Genomic DNA, 20,841 nt, shown 5'->3' with positions numbered 1-20,841 from the left:
TTCATTACTATCAAGAGAACATTTCCACTAACACATAAATTTGAGCTATATATGAAGAAAAATAAATGTACTGTATTTCATACTGCTAACAAAATATTACCAGCAGTAAACCAGATGCAAAACAAGTGAGAAATGACCCTGAAATGAGCAATGAAAAACCAGTGTGTCAGGTTTTGCTATACATTTTCGGTTAACTGCTTTAACATATGCACTTCATGAACAAAATATATACAGTAATGCAATAAAAACCTTTAATGCTATTCAAACCAAGCTGAGAAGATAGAGTGAAGGCTGTTAAACAGCCTCCTAAGAGCTTCCGAATCATTTTACTATGATGCTTCAGAACCATTCTATTACGCAAAGTTCGCTGCTCTACAAAAAGAATTAGCAGTCAATTCTTAAAATCCAGAGAATGTTGATGCAATTTTGCATTGGATATAATTTCCAGTGGAAAATTACCCAAAATTCACAGTAACACAGCATTACTTAGAGATGGACGTAAAAGTCCTTTTTCAATAAGAGAGTAAGTGAACCATAAAAATGGAACTAAAAACAATCAACCCCTATCACATATGAGCAGATATGATTGACTGGATTGAATAATCTTTAACTAGCATTAATATAGCACTCAATCAGTTAATTTTCTTAATGTTCATTGCCATGCTCATTTGATCAACAGTAAGCTTACCTTTCCTTTCGGTCCAGATTGCTTAAAATATGAAAAAAGAAAAAAACACATAAGATGTAAAGCCCCACATGTGTTGCACATCACTAAATGCAGAAGTTATTAAACATAAATTTTAACTGTTTCATTGTCTTTTGCACTCACCAGTCTAATTTTCAAACAAGCATTATAATTTTTTCACCACATTTTTTGTCAAAGTAATTAAAAATGCACAAACATTACTTCACAGACAGCAACAGTCAGTGGTCTAAATACGACATTGACTTGACTCTTTTTCAATGTGCAAAATTTGATTAATCCTGAACTTAACCTGGTCATCTCAATTCTCTTGCACAGCAAAAGCCAGTAAGATAGAATTCTAATACATGATTATCAAGCCTCATTTCCAATCACAGAATCATTAAGGTTGGAAAACACTTCAAAGACAGAGGCCAACCATTAAAACAATCCCTTATCACCATGGAAAAGAAAAAATAATTATGTAAGAATTTGTTTCCAACTATTCAAAAAAAAAAAAAAAAAATCTGTTTAAATTGAGAAACAAATTCCAGCATCAGTCCTTAAATGTTTAAGAAACCACATGGAAAGGCTAGAGAAGGATAAATGGGAACTTCCTTCTGAGGTTTAGGTCAAAAAAATCTCCCAAAAGAACCTAGGAACTAGGGCCACTAGTTTTACAAGCATCTCCTTTAACATGAGTTAACATAGAAATGAATGTAGCTGATACTCACAATTCTGGTCCTTTGTATACCAAGACTGATATAAAAATAAATCTAACTAAGCTTACCACACAGACAACTTGAAAATAGCATCTACATGTCTTCTGTCTTTTCAAAATTTGTAATATGGAATGCTGTAAGCTTTTAATCTATTTGACTGTTCCTCCCAAACATCAAAAGCCTAACAAACTTCCGACCTACATGCATTACATTAACTGTATTCTAAAACAGAACAAATTCAAATTGTTTCCTGTTTTACTTCAGCCAAACTAAACAGAGTAATGATATTACACAGTAATAAAAACTCATCCTCCTTTCCTTTTCACAAACAGAACACTCACAAGAATAGAGCAAACTAATTCTCTTGTCACTCAGAAAACAGCAGGAGTGGAAGCAAAGCAGGTAAGAATGTAGTCCTGATAATCCTACAGAGTGCAGTATGAAAGTACATTCCATCTCCATAGTGCTCTGGGAAGAGAGTAAATGGACTTCAAAACTGAATGTGACTGTGGCAACTTAAAACTGGGGCACGAGGTAATGAGCCAGTGCTGTGTGAAGGTGGGGAGAAATTGCTCCTGGCTGGAGCTAGCCTTTACAAACACACACTGCTTTTGTGCAGGTCACATCCCAGTTTATCAATCCAGTCATATCCAAACCATGTCTGTATGGAGCCATATGCAGTAGCTTTGCATTCTTGGCATAGTTAATATGTAACTTGGATTAACTGTTCACAGGTGCTTCGAAGTGTCACCACCCTGTTAGGGAACACATACCCAATGCTAAGGACACTTAAAGGCAGGGAGAAAATTTCCAGAATGCCTGATATTATACACTGTCATTACATTAGATGCCTTACTTGTTTGTTTTAAAATCCCTCAAGAATATAATGCATTTAAAGGAATTCTCACTTTTATACCTCAGGAAGATTAAGAGATGAGAATTCTAGATTGATCACTGTCCCTACTGTTTCATGCAGCTCATGCACAAGATTTGTTAAACATGCAGTACATACATGCTATTTCAGTGTCAAGTGCTGAAGAACAGTCAGCCAAAAGCAAGACAGAACTATGCATCCATTAAATGAAGCAAAATAGTCTGAACCAACTACAACACTAGGCCAAGCTACATCTGAAAATCTGTTGTATCAGACATGAACAAATTTTAATTTAATCCCCAGATGCCACTGAAAAAAACCATGAATGTTTATCATAATATTTTGAAATACCGAATTTTGTTGTGCTAGAAACTTGCACATTACATATGAGAGCAACTATATATATGCATACATATATATATACACACACATATATATGCAACTATACTCAGCCAGACTTTAAATTAACATGCATGTGCAAAAAAGTTGCAGAAGGGGATAAGAAATGCAGTACATACACAAATCATACACAAACTCAACTTGACAGAGATTGTAATTGAGTTCATAGTCAGTTTGCTCCACGTGATACCATCCCCACCCAAAGAACCCTGCATAAGTAAACAGAATCTGTAATGTCAGTGCCAGAGACTAAAACTGCTCAGCTGCTTTAATAATGTTTTTATTTTTGGTTATTCTTTCAAGAATCTAGTATAGATTTAAGTACAATATATTAGGTTAGACAAAATTATTTTCCCCATGTTGTTACTGATTATCACACCATAGAACAATCTACAGATGCAAAAAATTAACAGAACACAACTTTGTGTCACTTGGAAATTAGCATAGGAAAACAAAACCTAACACTTCAGAGCTCAATTTCCATGCTACCCACTCTTTTGTCTGTATATATATACACCAAGAATTTCATTCTTGGTTTGCCCCTCACATTTTCTGCAAATAGTCCTTTTTGAGGAATCACCATCAGCATTTACTTTTAAACTCAACTATTGCCTAATGTCATTAAAGACTAGCCAAAAAAGGATATCAAAAAATTCCCACACAAGGAAAAACACATGACCAAAATATATTACCCACTTCATATGGTCTGGAATTTCATATTATGGTCAGTTTTAAACAGTCCTATTTTAGTTGGCTTTTTTCTGACTATTGCCTTCTCACTCAGAAACCTACCTTTTTAACATCAAGTAGTCCTGAAATCCCTCTTCTTTTATTTATTAAAAAAAGCCTGTCAGGAAGCCACATTTTATTAGTTTTCAATCCTCTAACTCAGAAACAGATTTAGAAGCTTTTAGAAAGCAGTCAGTTGAGTCAGAAGCTACTGGAATTAAACATCATTTGCGAAGTTTCTATGTAAAGCTCACCCTCAGTCAATTAGATCATGCTGGTTCTGATATCCTCCAGTAACAAAGCACTGCTTAGGGTTTTTATGGCTGTTTCCTGCCTCTAAAACTCCAAAAATATTCCTAGCATAAGAGTTAATTGTCTGTTGCTAATGTAAATGAACTACAATAACAATCCTAAAAGAAAACACAGTCAGAACACTCAAGATGACTACTACCCAATTACTTCACACAATATTCAGCTTGCCTATGTTGTGCATTAGTTTCCTTCCTGCACGTCACACATGCCAAGTCACTACCTTTTTTTCTTCTCATTACATTGTAGGCTTATAAAGAAGCAAGTCCCACAAGCACAAAAGGCAAGCAGGCAAATCTAACACCCACTGAAGATAAAGAATCTTTGGAGCAGGTTGAAGGAACCTATGGCACTCAACTTAGTAAAATAAATCCATTTTGACTGGCTGCTTAAAGAACCATCTCGCAACAAAGCTCAATCAAGTACACAAGTATTACCAAAGTCAACATTCAGAGCAATCTTGCATGATTTTGTTTACTTCAAATTATTTTCATTAGCACTGCAGATCAGAATTTTATCCCTCAGAATTACAAAAACCCCCACAAACAAACAACTCCTACCCAAAAAACCCCCACAAATAAACAAAAGCAAGCACAAACACACACACACAAACAAAACCCATCAGAAAGGTAAAGGCATGAATGTTTAGAGAAGCTCCACATTTTTCTCAATGAGACACTGAACAAAAATATTCTAAAAAGGATTTCATGCAAGAAAAAGCACAGCTGATTCAGCCTAAACCACAGTGATAACATAAACCCCCACCCTTCAGCTTAACTCACAGTAAAAACTGCCAATCCTTTTTAGTCATCAGCCTTGTACTAATGGTAAGAAATGTAAAGAAATGTAAAGAATTGAAAAGAGAGCTACCTACTACTGCATCTGCTACTACTACAGGAAAGGAAATGTCCATCCTATATACCATTTAAAGATTATAGTACTGTTTGAAATGAAAAGAGGCAACAACCTAAGTCCTCAAGGACAGGATAAGACAGCAACTATGAGGAAAGGCTGAAAGAGTTGGGGTTGTTCAGCCTGGAGAAGTGAAGATTCCAGGGAGACCTTACTGTGGCCTTTCAGTACTTGAAGGGGGCCTAAAAGATAGAGGGGGACAAACAGTTTAGCAGGGCCTTCTGCAACAGGACAAGGGGTAGTAAAACTAAAAGAGGGCAGATTCAGACTAGATAGAAGAAAGAAGAGTTTTACAACAAGGTGGGGAAACACTGAAACAGGCTGACCCTAGAGGTGTTAGCAGCCCTGTCCCTGCAAACATTCAAGGTCAGGTGGGATGGGGCTCTGAGCAACCCCATCTAGTTGAAGATGTCCCTGCTTATAGCAGGGGGGTTGGACTAGATGACCTTTTAAGTCCCTTCCAACCCAAACTGTTCTATGAGTCTATTATTTTGTGACTAAAAAATTCCTTTTTCAGTCTGTTTATTCAATGTCAGATTACTCTAATACATGTTTGGATTACATAATTCATTCACATTAATATATGGGCTTTGTTTTTCTGAAGTTAGCAAATCTAGCTGAGGGAAGTAGAATGAAAAAAACAAAGGACAATGCCTACATATGATTCCCCCACCCTAAAAAAAATCTATGCTAAAAAACAGAGAAGAAAAAAGGTAGCACAAGAAGGAAAATACAAAATGCAGACAGGATAAAGCACTCATGTGGGATAGTGGAAATCCATGGAGTTCATAAACAAAAAGAATTCTGAATGGATAAACTTTGAAAGAAAATTCCTTAAAACAGCTGGTATCTCATATGTTTGTAAATCATACTGGATGTAAAAAACACCTAGAAACTACCCTGCAATTTACAGAAGTCTGAGGGGCTTTAAGTTTTCAAACCAATGAAGTTCAATTCAGCATATTTCAGTAAGATTCACCGGTTTCCAGTCATCCTTTCTAAAAATTATTCACATAGATGCAAAACCTTGCTTCTGTTAGATGTTCCAATTTATATGTTTTATGCTACATTTACAGACCATATACAATAATCAGATCTATAATTTAATGTTTAGATGGATCTTACACAAGCTGGAGTTGCTGTGACTTAGTACTTGCTGATCATGTTGTCAGTTATGCAAATTTCTACTGCATACTATGTTTGTCTATTTCAAAGTATCGTCTAAAAATATTTATGCTAGCAGGTGCTCTCCTACTACATGCCAGTGTTCTTCAAAATGACTAAATTCTAGTATTATATGATAGTAATTCCTAAATTTTAAGTTTTATGAAACTTTAGTAATTAAGGTCAAAGCTCATAATCAAGAATGCACCCATGTGATTACTTACATTTTCTTAAAACGCTTCATAGCATAAGGAAAACTGTTACATACAAAAACAGAGAGGACTTTTAACAATTGAAACATCTGGAGAAACAAATGTAATTAGTCTTACCTTTGGGCTGCTGTTTTTACTACGGTTGTTTGTGCATGTGCGTGGTGAAAACGTCTGCCATGTACCACAGTTACAGGACCAGATATATTCTGAGCATTTTCACTGCAAACATACAGAAAAACATTTAAGAAAAGACTCTGGTGTGTCTGTACAGTCCTAGGTAAAAAATGTGGTGTCCTAATTTTACAAGGCCAACCACACAACACCAAAAATTAAAGCATTTCTGAACCAATAATACACATTGTTAGGATCCTTTTACAGGCATAAAAACATGCAGCCTTATAATAAAACAGACATACAAGAATATACAAAAGGGTTTTTTTCCTGTAAGAAAAGGTAAAGATTTTTTTACTGAACCCTGTACTGCAAAAAGACACTGCGTTTTTTAATGACTTGTAACCATTTATAATTAATTTTATACTTCCATCTCTCATTTTATTAAGGCGTAATATGAACTTCTTGAATATGACTTAAGGGGAAAAACGTGAACAGACTGAATTCAGGAATATCCCTCACAAAAAAAAAAATAAGCACAGCAAATTTACGGACGCAAGATGACTCGTAACTGAAAAAAATCAACATATTTTCAAAAGAAGAAAGGAAGGATTCTCAGGTACTCATACGTCAACAGGACTCTTATTCACCAATGTATTTTAGCATTTCTTTGGTTTCTTCATTTCTTGCTTTTTTGACTTTTATCTCATTATTATGTAAAACCAGTAATTATGGAAAGATTTCTTACCATTACCCTCTCTAGTAAAAGTTGACGTTAAGATACAGTAGATCAATAATACAGTAGTGCTTCTTCAAAGATCATTAAACTCTAAAAATTATCCTGCACGCTGCTGTGACAGGACACACAATACCATGCTCGGAATGTTCAAACAACACACAACTTTTAAAAAACAGCAGGTTGATTATAGGAAGTGTTTCAAATTATGGAAATACAGTGCTTTTTAAATTGTTTGGAAATTTTAGTTGCACTAGAGAAAATTATGTGAAACAGCATTTCTATTAATAATATTTCTCAGAAATATTATCTTGCCATTTTTCCTGTTATGAGCAATGAAAAGAAACCTAAAGTACCAAAATTCAAAAAAAGCTGACAACCAGCTCCTAACTCTCCTTTACATTCCCCAAAAGAAGAAAATGAGTAAACAGTTAGTTTGCTTTTTAATTTTCAGTTTAGCATTACAAACCCTTTTGGAAGCCTTACATAAGTCAGGATTAGAAGCTTTTGGAGCATTTCTGACTGACCCTAACATAACCATGAATATAACAGAAAAAGATTTATCAAAACCCGAACAGTTAAATGCTCTTTTCTAGAATATGGAATTTAAAAACATCATAAACCACCTGTTAATAGTTCAACTTTCTGAAAATTAATAGTATCCATGCAAACACCAACCTCCTGAAAGTAAACACACTCATCTTATGTGCTTCTAAGACTATGCAACTCCAGCTGGTCAGTCATCATCCAGACAATCCACCTTTGTCTAATTTGCCACTTCAGAAATGAAAAGCTGACAACTACTTGCCCTAAATACTTTAGAATGTCTCAAATGCTCTTTGGCTTCCTGTTTAATGTATTCGAAAAAGATACTAGGAAAAAAAACCAGAAGCAGAGTGCAGGAATGCCTTCTCTAATGCTTCAGACCTAAGGACTTTAAACAAGCAAGCAAGTCTATATATCCCCTGTTTTACCATTGTATCTGCTGGATCTGAACATCGCCAAACTATCATGATTGTGAAACTCTGTCTTGCTCTGTCTTGTGCCCCCACAGCAGAAAAAAACTGTTAAGCAGCACTTTTGCTTTTTGCCTCACACTCATGTATGAAAACTCCAGTAGGTGCTGGAATAGAGTATTGCAGACTGCTCAGGGATCAGATTTGAGTCAAAGCAGACTGTTCTAGATGGCACACTTAAATGGTCCATATGGTGTCAGACATGCTTCCAACCAGGACAGCTGTAAAACACAATCTGCTCTATAATCTTGTTCTCTGAACAGATCATACTCTACACAGACAGAAACACCAGAAAATACAATCATAAAATCCTCCTGAGCTGCAAAACAGGCACATCAGAACTGAAATCTGACTTCGCAAGTCTCAGCACAATTTCTTGAAAATTAGGATAACACACTAAAAGCAGGGTGATGTAATGGTCAGAAAGTTCCTTGAAAGAACAGATGTTCTAAAAAGAACTTACACTATATTAACAATAAATGTTTCATTAATGTTAGCTCAGAAACCGCAGAATGATTTGAAGCCTAGGCTCTGATGAAAACAAGGTTTTACTTTCACATGCTATCAGCTGATCCTAGGAAATTCTTAACACCACATAACCAAGAGGCAAAACAAAAAGTCTCGCACTGGGCCAATGGATGGACCTAGAAGTAAAGTAAGAACATTACAAGAACACACAACATAACTATAGATTACATGAATTCTGCTGTTCATCAAATAACTTTTTAAACAAAACATTATCAAAGAAAATCTAAAAGGACTTTAATACAAGTTATTTAAAGCCAGAAAAGCTAAAGCTATTTGAAGTTAAGACCTCATGGTTAAAAAAATACAACCAAAAGGAATCAGGTTAAGAGTTTGATACTGGATTTGCTTAACCAGGTAACAGATCGTGACTTTTTGGTTGGTTTAAATTTCTCTAACAAGTTCAGTGAAAATTTCTTCTCATTGTCCTTGCATATCCCTTCTTCCCATCTCTTATTCTCTGAATTTTAGGGACTACAGTACTACAATAATACTCATTTGAGTCAAGCCCCATTGATTTGAAATTTTTAATCCCTGTTCTGTAGATAAGATGAGAAAAAAAGACTCCAACACTGTGATAAAAATCACCATGAACAGATGAAGAATATGAAGCATCTGATCTCCTTGTATTTAATCTAGCATCTTAAGTGCATGATCAACTTTCAGAATCTTCTCTAGTTGAAGAGTCTAAATATTGAAAGAGTAACTATCAAGCACCTCCCATTCTGCATAACAAAGTGAACATGCCAGCAATCATCACTAAAGTGACTAGATCACAAACCTTTACTGATACATGTTATGAAAGGTACAACAATATCCCAATGGAGTAATTAAATCAAGATAACCACTTGTAGCATAACCACAAAAAGCAGTGACCAAAATCTGAGAAGCAGTCACAGCGTCCTATATACATTCATTATTCACAAATAAAGTCTTTCATTAATGACAGTTTATTAAGAAGAGGGTGGATGCTTATATTTTTCATTTAAATTCAGTATGCAGCTCTGTACTAGACAAAAGGTGGGTGCCCATTTACATGCAACAGATTTTACTCTTTTAGTTGAATTTTATAAACTCTACTATGCCTTAGGTTTAGATTGTGTTATTTGTCAAGAGAAGGCAGTTCCGATCCAGGTAACAGAATGTCTGAACTACATGCTTAGACCATCTAAAAAATCCTCAGTAACTATTTACCTTAAAACAAAACCTGCATACCCTTCTGGAACTTAATAAAAGCATACATGTGTAATATGTACAAACACACATGTACAGTCAAGTATGACTGCTTTAACAGAAAAGTAAAAAAAATTCCATGGTAAGGTTGGATTTTTCTACAAATTTCACAGCCAGCCAAAGGAAAATTCCAGTTACCAGAGAATTAGAGGAATCTTATTTTAAAGGTACACTCAAAACAAAGAACAAGTATAACACAGATGCACAGGTTCCTTCAATAGTAACACAAAGCAAAGGAGCCCTGACAGATTTGCAATAGTTACTTTTACCTTTATGTCTATGTTCAAGAACAGAATCCTAAAGAATGGAAATGACCAGGATGATTCTGTAAGAACTGGTGAATTTGAAGATGTGCAAGACAGAAATATGGATATAATCTTATAAATATGTTGTGTATACAAAAAAAAAATCTAAAGACAAAACACTATTTGCATAGATAAACGAAGGACAATGAAGTACCATGCGAATTTGTGTAAATGTAAAAATAACCTATAACAAAAAAAGCCCTGTCATTAAAAAATTTTATTTTTAAAAAAACTTTTTTAAGTTCCACATAATAGTCCAGTAGTTTATCTCAAGACATGAGTCTTAAAGACCAGAACAGCAGGAAAGAACACAGAACTTCAAGGATTTATTTTCTCAAGTGACTATGATAAGATGGTCCCACTAACCAACAGTGCTTACAGCATACAAGAACCATGTCCTGATTGCAGAGAGGGGCCGGAGCTTGGACCTCTGTGGGCATGGCTATGTTGCTATTCTATACCTCTCAAATTACTGCTGGGAGTTGTGGTGTCAGGGGGAAGAATAAGGACCATATCCCCAGAAGTGTGCCATTCCTTTCTTCATCAAGGCTGAGTTGCTGGAATCAGCCTTGCAGACCCCATCCTCTGCTGCTGCCACTCGCCACCTTCCCATTCCTCTGAGATGTTGACTCCAGGATGTGGTTCTGAAGAGCAGTGAACACGGCTCTGGGATGTGGCTCTGAAGAAGTGAAGTGTCAGAGCCGTGCAGAACTGAGCCCAGTGGAGTGGTCCAAAGCAGCAGTGGAACTGAGCCTGAACCAAGCCGGGTGCAGCGGGGCAGCGGTGCAGCACAATACAGATGATCTCGTTTCCAGGGTTTTGTCTGGCATTGTTTTCCATTTCCTGTCATTATTTTCCACTGTCTCAGGCTTGAGGATGGGGAGAGCCAGCTGCAGGGAGTGTCCACCATCTTGTCTTTCTCCCAGCAGCCACATGGAACTACGTCAAAGTGGCAAATACCTTTCGTGTGGATAAAGCACCTTCCTTTATTTTTTTATGCTTTTGTTATTAATGCTGCTGCTGTCACTGTGCATTTCTTACTCCACTGCTGTTTGCTTTCAGTAAATGGTTCTCTCAACCCATATTCTCTGCCTTTGTCCCTCTCTTACTGGAGGGGACAAGGAGAAGGGAAGTAGCTTATCTGGAGTTTAGTATCCAGATGGTGATAACCCATCACAGATAAAGACAAGGACATCCCTCATGCAGCTACATACACATTGCATATTTGATAACTAGTCCATCTATAGCTGGGTATCTTATGAACTTTTCCTTCCTGCAAAGGTTACCAAACTGAGTGCGCTTTAGCAAGATGAAACACTCCGTGAGAAAGTTAGGTGAATATATCACTTTTTATTATATACTAAATAATCAGTCTCTTACAAGCTAGGGACAGTAGTAACAAGCAAGTACAACACTGAATGCTTGAAGACACTTCCTGTCAGCTCTAAATACAAGTGACAATCTCAAGCTATCCTATACAAGTATGGCTATTTGCTGAATTCTTTAAAAAAAAGTCTGTGGATCCAAAATCAAATTATATCTTGCAGTAAGAAAAACAGAAAATGCATCCTGACTTAACCTTGGCAATTCAAAGTCACGGAAAGAAGCAAATCTAGATGGGGATGTAAAAAATATTTTCCTACCTGCTACCAATGCATAGAGGACACAAGAACACATGCAGGCAACATGGGTAAGGTACTAACAAATATGCTCGTGAATGCTCTAAATCCATTTTAACAGTCTTCTGGTACTTCACTTATGTGGTGTTAAACATTTTGCAAGAGGAAAGACCTTAACAATCTAGTTGTCCATCTTCACTCAGAAGCACAGTACAGCATAGCTTCTTAAAATGAACAGCAGACAATGTAAATGCACTAGAAGGTTGATTTGTATCAATGATCAAGTAGGCAAGGAAACATAAATTAAATGTATTACCTCAGTTTCTTGCTATTTCCCATCATGTTGAGGCCGATTGCATTCCCTTTAAAAAGTTTGAAGCTTCCAGCTTTGCCTCGCCTTGCATATGCTTTTATGGCATCGCGGCTGGTGCCGATAGTTCCAGGTCGACAACGAACTGACTGTCACAACAGAATTAATACATATTAAAATAATCATATAATTGTGTAGAAGTTAGAAGGAGAAAATTAATGCAAAACATTAATATAAATATTACTTTGGCTTCATTTTTGAACTGCTTTTATACCAAATTTCATGGAAAATACATAGTGTCTACACTCTTACTCAACTGGATTCCTTACTAAACAAAACACAAAACAAAACAAAATATCAATATATTTGATATTTGGTACAGTATTTATGATAATTGTCTAAACTCAAAATTAGTTATTCATGCTCATAATTTCAGAATACTATGCAAATCAAGAGAGGAACAAAAACTTTAAGGGTAGGTAGAGAGACAGCTTGAGTGTATGTTCCTAAAACACCACAAAAACTTTAATTTCTATGGCTACGCAATACGGTTTAAGAACCTAAAAAGCTTTAAAGATACATTTTCACCATGAGATAAACAGATTATTTACCTTTTTTTCTTCATTGGGACTGAAAGGCCCATCACTGTCATCTAAACTGAGCAGATTTGCCTCGCTAGACAGGTGTGGGAGAGAAAAGCACATACATTGTAATCCACCAGAGCACCCACAAAACATTTTAAACTCAAAAGGGTTTTTTTTCCCTTTCCCTCTCTACATTTAAATGCATCATATACACATTGTATAAATATGCACAGAACAACGTGAACATGAAATGAGCAACACAGTGATCATACGCATTATGTGAACCTGCACTTGGAGCATACATCAAATTATTTTGCAAAAAGCAAAGCTAAAATGATTAATTCAAAATAGACAATGCTACTGAACCTTCAATATGGTTACGACAATATTACTGACACTATAAAGATTCTATACTCTCTGCATAAATTCAGTCCAAAACTTCATTAACCTTTAAAACATGATCTTAGTTTGTTTATGCCTATCAGTGTTCAAGTATGTAGTTTAAAACTGCAAACTTCGTAGTACTTTAGGAGAACTTAATGTAACTACATTTTACACCACAGCAATTACTACAAAGTATGTCTTCCTAAAAATAACATATTCAGTTTGATTCTACTGCTTATTAAAATGTGTTTCTTTAGTACTTTCAATGTCTGTAATCCCCAACCACTAGAATGAGGAAGAAGATTAAAAAAAAGAAAGCCACTCCATGATACTCTAAAAACATTCTTTTCAGTAATAGGCAATTATCCTCAAATAATCTTAAGTATTTAAATTGAAACACCAATCACGCATTACATACTGACAGCAGCTAGATTAGGCTAACATATTCTTTTTTCCAGGAGAAGAAACCTGCAGATAACCCCTTCTCATCAATCCTGATAAGACTACTCCTATGTTGGCTACAACAAAACAATACAATTTTAGTCAACTTGCAATTGCATGGTTTGAAAAGTTTTAATGAAGATCATTCAGGCAGAAATTACTTAAAAGAAAAGCTGTTATGCCAGGTGTTTAAAGGCAAGAGCTACACAAGAGAAACAAACATTTCTTAGCTGCGTCAGTATGACACGCTGGCTGCAATACATACAGTGACTTTAGCTCTTCATATATAGTTAGTCACTCAGTGCCCCCTCCCTCAGGTTCCTAACAACTTTTTCCATGCACAAGATTTCCCTTCACATTACAATTTATTCTTCCCTATTAAGCAATATAGATATCCCTAGAGCAAATAAAAATAAAATAAAAACATTGGGTGAGATCTACAGACTCAAGATGGTGCACACAGTTGATTTTGAAATGGGAGGAATCATGTAAATGTGAACACATAGCCAGTGGCACTGTTGTATTTTACTTTCGTTTACAGACCACCGCAATTCTAGGTTCTCAATGGTAAAACAAACAGTGTAGTAAATTCATCACTAATTTCAAACAAAGGCAAAAGAGTTGTACTTCTGTACAGACTACACATGGATATCAAAATTTTTAAATCCTGCAACATTTTTTTAATTCTCTTTCAGAAAAAATTATCCCTTCAAGGGATGCCCACTGAGCCTTCTCAAATATTCATCAGTAAGACAGAGTTTAACAATTTCAGAAATTTTCCACATCCTAAAAAATAAACAAAACCCTGCAGCACAGACATGAACAGCAACCTACAATTCTTGCAGCTCTGGCATTTGCCTACTGTGCTGCCCTAGTCAGATCATTTCACCTCTAGTAACGTTTTCGTTCTTTAGCTTCAGTTCATACAAAAATGATGATTGTTTTCAAAACACCTTTGTACTGTGGCAATACTTCTAGGATTTCAACATGCTGCAATACTGCAACTGTTTTAACAAAGGACATTTGAGGGGGGAGGTAAGAGAAGGTAATACACTGCAAACGACCAAAACACTGAGCCAATGCTTAAATCAAAATGAACAAGAGTAACTCTTATCATGCAACATGACTAGAGAAATATTAGCAAATTGGAAGTTTTAAATGAACCGATATTTAGATCTTAAGGAATGTGAAGTATATGCATCAGAACCAGAAAGGCTGTTTTTTCAGAGAGCAGAATACGTAGCAACCGAGCAATGTCTATTTGCTCATGTATCACATGCTTCCACCAGCTGCCTGCTTCAAAGCTGCAATTTATACAGGCAGGAAAAAACCCAAACCAACCCAAAACAAACACTGTACCACACCCCCAACATACCAGTCAGTAACATTTTTAACATCCCTGAAATGAAACCTCAGCTGCCTTGCTGGGAGGATGCCTCCACACTCGTGTCACTTTTAACCAGGGAACCAATGGGGTTCCTGGTTATTTTCACATTGGAACAATAATTGCTAACTTTTTAATACATTCCTTAAAATTTTATAACAAATGAATGTTAAGTCTTCACTAAAATTAAGGGGGGAAAAAATAGAAGTAATTTACCTAAACAGAGTTCTTTCTAAAGGGGAGTTCATAACTACACATTCAAATTTAGGCACGGAACAAGAAAACAAAAATTTCTGTTTACCTACTTCTAATCATCTGCCATTTGTTTAATGTTTTAAAACATTAAGAACTATGCAATAGTTAGTTAGACAGCTCAGATTAACAGGCTATGTTTTCACTACTATCTACAAGCAACCCAAACTTTAAACCTCTGTTGACCATTGAGGTTACACTCTAATAAGGTGCAAACACATTTCTATCAACTACCAACTGATCCAGTCACATTTCAAACATAATTGAAAATTCTTTCTGAAAACTATTATGCATAAAACCGGTGGGTTTATGTGAGAGTATTTGCCCTCACAGCACACTGTCTACATTCTTTGTTTTAAATTACATGGTGGTAGGCAACACACCTAGTATCAGAGGCACAAGAGAAGTATTATTTAACTCAATTCACAATGCCATTCCATTAAAAATAGCCTTAATTTCAAAACTTCTCATCAATTTAAAGGCTACAGTGCACTACTAAAAGGGTCACAAAAGACATATAAAACATATATATAACTATGGGATGATTTTTTGACAAAGTAATATAAATTTTATAAGCAGTGGAAAAAAGCTCAACATAAATATATAACACTGTACAATGCTGTTCCATTTGTCAATACAAGGAAAAAAGAGGTTTATTCCCCTAAATGGAAGGGGCAAAAAATAAAGCTTTTTGAAAGAAAATGGTAGTTAAGTAAGGACACCATCGTGCAAATAAATTAGACCCATTTATTTGTATTCATTGTTTTTGATAAGGCTACTATTGAACAAATCTCAGTGGAAGGCAGAAATCTAAGACTATTAAGAAAACAGTATGACAGCCAAGAGAAAACTGGGCCCATCCATTTACAAAACCACAGTGGAGCATACTGAAATATTTCAAAAACATTTACACAGATATTACAAAGGAAGTAAATATAAATTATCCAAGACACTTCAGGAGAATAATCTGTAACACCAGAAAGCATCTTATAGCATGTTAATTTCATTAATCACTTGAATATATGACTTCGGCCGTGTTTGCTTAAGTCTGCCATCCTTTCATATTTTCTGCTACACAAGATCAGCTTAATTTCCACCATTTGTTCTGTGGTGGATTACACAGGTTTCAGTGTGCTCAACTGACCACTGTATTTTTTTCTATTGTTCTACATAAAGGTAGATCTCCTATGGGATCTCCAATTACAAAGCAAGGAAAGTCTCACGCCACTTGCTACCATCTTGAGTAGATCAAATCTTCTAGAACATCAGAAATGTTACTTTTACTCTTTCAAGTGGACTGAATATTATCTGTAGGTGTTTACTTTGGGATAAGATACTTGTTAATTACCATTCTTAATTTCCATAACTCTAGTTCCATGCTGAGTATCAACTCTAGCATCATATAGTGTTGGGTGATCATTAACTTTTCCAAAACCTTCTTCAGTTTACAAATATTTTTTTGTCTTTTTGTGTTCATTACTTACCTTAAGCATTTTGACTCACCTCATATACTTCCCAAGTAAGTTAAATGACACCCTTCTTTTAAAATAATCTACCTACTCTAAAGATTGCTGTGGTAGGAGCACATTAACCACATACTTTGTGCTCATCTCACTGAAGAAAAGATAATCCAAGCAGACATTCAGTGCTGACCAACATCATTAGTACAGGTCTCATGGGGTAACACAAGAATACAGCCAGTCCTTTAAGCATTGGGGTGTTATGCCTAGGCTAGCTCAAAACAAACTTACTGTGTGTCTGCCATGAGGAGGGCAAAAAGCTGTGATAAAGTCAGGCATTTTAACACCAGTACCTCCACAACAAGCATGAGATGCATCCAGCCGCTTGCTTCAGACTCACAGCTCTCTCCACAAAGAAATCATGTAAGAGTCAAACGTTGTGGTCAGCATCAACACGCTACAGCGAATACTTACTTACTGCAAAACATACTCAAAATACTGGGAGGGACACTAAGCTTTATGCTGGAACAATTATATGAATTAAAGCTGCTAATCTTTGAAATGTTCTACTAAGAGTAAAGGAAACAAAAAAAGAGAGGAAAATTTACTGTTACTTGTTTTCTAAAGATTCCCTTCTGTCAACGTTTTGTTACATGCAATAAAAATGCATCAGAAAAGCAAAAAACACAAATTATTTCAAAATGCTCAAAGCATGCTATGTCTTTAAGACAAACAAACCCAGGTGTTACCAGAAGTAAATATGTGGGCAGCTTAAAACATGTAGCTGTTTGGAGGGAAAAAGAAATTGCCTCAAATGGTATCAGAGAATGGGTAAGTAAAGAAGACAAGATCTCCGGTTTAAATCAATTTTGAACTACTCTTTTATCTACACTTCCAGATGAGATTCTGCATAATTCACAGATAGAAAAGCAAATGAAAAATTATCTAAGTAGGCAATAAAAATTCAATTCTGGCTATGGGAAAACTGCTTATTGTAGAGAATATTTGAAAGGAATGAAAAACCATCCAGACATACAATCTTAAAATCAGATACAATTACATAAAGCATATGTTTCATAATAATTTTTCTAACTTTTTTTTTTTTAGCATCATTACTCTACACATTTTTCATTCTGTATTCTTAAGTCAACATCAGCTGGAGACAGATGGAAAACAGCAGTAAATTACTAGAAGAAAAAATAGCTGCTATGCTTTCAAATGTGACTTATTTCTGAAGGTGAGTAAAACAGAAATAGTAACTGTATGGCATGTACTGCCCTCATACTGAAAACATATTTGTGTGCACTACAAATGGATGTAAAGTTGCTAGGGAACAACATGAGCTTAATTTTATAAAACTAAAATACTCTCAGTTTGTGAACCCTTTAAAAAGTGCTTCTAACTTGTGATACAGTTCTGTTTTGACACGAGCTCTTAGTGCTTACCTCATACTTTAATGAACTCCTGAACTCATTGTTTAATTACTGAAACTTCACATTTCTTAATGTTTTATTAAGATTACAGCATAGCCTGCTGCTGCAGCCTATGTGGTTATGTGTCTACTTCCTAACTCCCTTCCAATGCATACTATTTGGCAGAATATTAGATGATACAAATTCATATATGAATTATTTTTGTACTTAATCACAGGATTCAGTGTCTTCTTAATAGAGAACCACAGCATAGTTTTTAAATTTGCAGGTCCCACTCTCCAAATATCTAAGAACAACAAATAAACCGACATGAATTCTTTGTGCGTGACACTTGTTGTTCTTTTAACAATTCATTAGTCATTTTGGAAGTGAGTACGTTAATATTGAGAAAACATATTAGTAACAATAAAATGTCACAAGGACAAAGTACACAGTCAAATTATACACATGGGATTTAAGTTTTAGCCAAAATCCAAACATACCAAGTAAAGGAATACATTTTAAGGGAAAAAAAGAGCCTTAACTCTATTCAGTGAAATAAACACAAAGAAAGAAAAACCTATGATCTTTAAGATCGGTTTAACTTGATGGAGGCCTAAAGCTACTGAAGTACTTTAACCATACCTGTCAAGTACTGAGTAGCATTATCATTAAAGGAAAAGCTGAAGCTGCTTGGACACCCTACCTATCAACCTATTCTGCATGTTCACATACTTCTTGTCTGTGTTCCTTAGACTTACACAGAAGCTCCAAGGACAACTGTAGCTCTTGTGAAATGTTCTGTGCCCTGTGTTGTAAGCCCCATGTTCACAATAAAACTTACATTGTAATGAATTCCTATATGGCAACACTATTTAAAATAATAACTTATTTGAAATAATTTTTCTCAATCACTGGAAGTTTAAGATATTATATACTGTTTCTTATTCATAAATTACAAAAAAGAAGTATTTAATTATAAATAGATATTTATACTTTCAATAGCCTAGATAAAAGCATCCTTACTCTTTCTCTGCATCTCCTTCACTTTCTTCTGCATGATCAAAGCTCCAATTACTTTTAAAACCTCCATCTCTCTTGGACTGTGATCTATCCAAAGCTGAAATGAGAACAAGTTAAGATAAGTCTTGATTTCAAGCTGAGTTATTAGTCAACACAAACTAGAGGAGTAAACCAGATGCATGTATTTTCCACAGTATTTATTTTACTGATGCCAGTGTTTAACTACCGTTTGATCAGTAAGTTCATCAATGCAGTAGTGATTATTATTTCCCTAAATAAATAAAAGTATCTGCCAACATCTTATTAATGCAGTAAGTTAGCAAGCTATTAAAAATTATGACCTGAGGTAGTGTAATAACTGTTTTCAACTGTTTTAATGATACCCATAAATTTAAGGGTAGTTTCTCTGATACGAACTATATGCCACATGCAGAAAGGGTCCTAAAATGTATTACTTACATGACTAATAACCAAACATATATTGACAGTTCTGAACTGTCCCAAGAACAATTTCAATATAATATGCTGGATTTTCAATTCAACATCTGATGCTGACCTGAATTGACATATGATGCAAATTGAAGTTTCAGTGATAGCATCAAGTAAGTAAAAACCTGAACTTTCTGTCATACTACATAAAATCTCAGATCTCTCTACTACAGTATCCACCACTATGGAGATTTTCATATAATATAATGTAACGGCATGGGGTATTCTTAAGTGAAGGTGTTCCAGAGCCTGGAGACAGCACTCAATAAAGCAAGGTATTGTTCCCCCCGGGCCCTAATTACTGCAACTAAGAGCTGTCTCATACAAATTCTGTATGACAAAGTACACAGCTGCTTTGATTTCGGTATAATTTAAATGAGTTTCTTCTTACTGAATTTTTCTTTACATTGTTGGAAATGCATTTAGAAATAATGAACGAAACTCACATACTCTGATAGAAAAGAGTAAGAAAATCACAACCAAAACCATATGTCTAGGAGGAAGTATAAACAATGCACATGGAAATATTTATTGCATATTCAATCTCTGCTTCCAACTACTTTCATCTACTGCAGGCTTCCTGAGCCATCGGTGATTATGTTAAACACATATTTTTGTGTTTAACAGCTTTTCCTACCTTTTTCTTCTCCCTGCTTGCTTTTTAATCAAGCCTGCTCTATAGAATCAACAGCATCTTGCAGGAGAAAGTACCTCAGCTTAATTACACGAGTATCTCCTTTTGTTAATTCCGATTCAATTGGGCACCTTTTGCTCTTACTACTCTACTTCTTCAGTCCATGTACTCTGGATGACAGTAGTAAGCAACCCTCCCTATTCCCTCATGACTGCATAGATTCCTGTTGTGTTCTTTCATGGTCTTCCCTTCCCAGGCAGAAAAAGAAAAAAACTGAGTCAGCTTAATTTTTCCTCACATGAAAGCTGTTTCATGCCTTTAAATCCCTCTTGATGCTTCTCTTTGAACCTCTTCTAGTCTACTGTACCCCTTTTGAGATGAGGATACACACACTATGAGGAATATTCAAGATGTGTACATCCCATGAATTTCTATAGAAGCAGAATGTTGTTTCTGTTTTTTGATCCTTTCCTAGGAAATCTTTACACTGGATTTGCTGTTTTCACTGCTAAGGAGAACTGCATTGATCTTTATGTACTAGATAATTCCATCTTTCACTCATGATTGGTTAAGAACCACTTCAGAGTCAATCGTTACCTACAAAAATGCTCTTTTTTTACTTCTCATTCGCTTAGATTACTTGACCTTTACCTACACAGAATTTCATGTATGATTTCAACCCACATAACTCAAAACCTGAGCATTTACAATTTTCTTTAAATAGCTAGTCATTATACTAACCCAAGTAAAGTTTAACATCTACAAACTTTGTCACCTGGCTGTCATACATTTTTTCTTATAACTGTGCACCAATGTTAACACATCCTTGTGCAATTCAATTGGTTACCTCTATTAACAAAACAAACTCTTTTTGCCCCCTCTTTCTATCTCTTGCCAATTGTTTCTTATAAAATTTTCCA

The 20,841-nt window shown here is 35.4% G+C and overlaps 1 protein-coding gene across 3 annotated transcripts in view; it reads right to left on the bottom strand.

The window, feature by feature from the left end:
• The window catches only part of SENP6 (SUMO specific peptidase 6), a 70,922-nt gene that overhangs the window by 35,039 nt on the left and 15,042 nt on the right, over window positions 1–20,841 (bottom strand). For 2 of the 3 annotated variants that reach the window (XM_048296516.1, XM_048296517.1), the window contains exons 2-6: window positions 18,802–18,895; window positions 12,470–12,533; window positions 11,865–12,007; window positions 6,121–6,222; window positions 689–709 (exon numbers count right to left, since the gene is read on the bottom strand). In XM_048296516.1, coding sequence (XP_048152473.1) covers window positions 689–709; window positions 6,121–6,222; window positions 11,865–12,007; window positions 12,470–12,533; window positions 18,802–18,895 — 424 coding nt within the window. The remainder of the gene's footprint in view (window positions 1–688; window positions 710–6,120; window positions 6,223–11,864; window positions 12,008–12,469; window positions 12,534–18,801; window positions 18,896–20,841) is intronic. The other variant, XM_048296518.1, reaches the window with a different exon arrangement.

The sequence above is a fragment of the Corvus hawaiiensis genome, chromosome 3 (assembly GCF_020740725.1).
Source record: "Corvus hawaiiensis isolate bCorHaw1 chromosome 3, bCorHaw1.pri.cur, whole genome shotgun sequence".
NCBI lineage: Eukaryota > Metazoa > Chordata > Aves > Passeriformes > Corvidae > Corvus > Corvus hawaiiensis.
The sequence above is the reverse complement of the archived record's forward strand: the minus strand, read 5'-3'. Positions and strand labels throughout refer to the sequence as shown.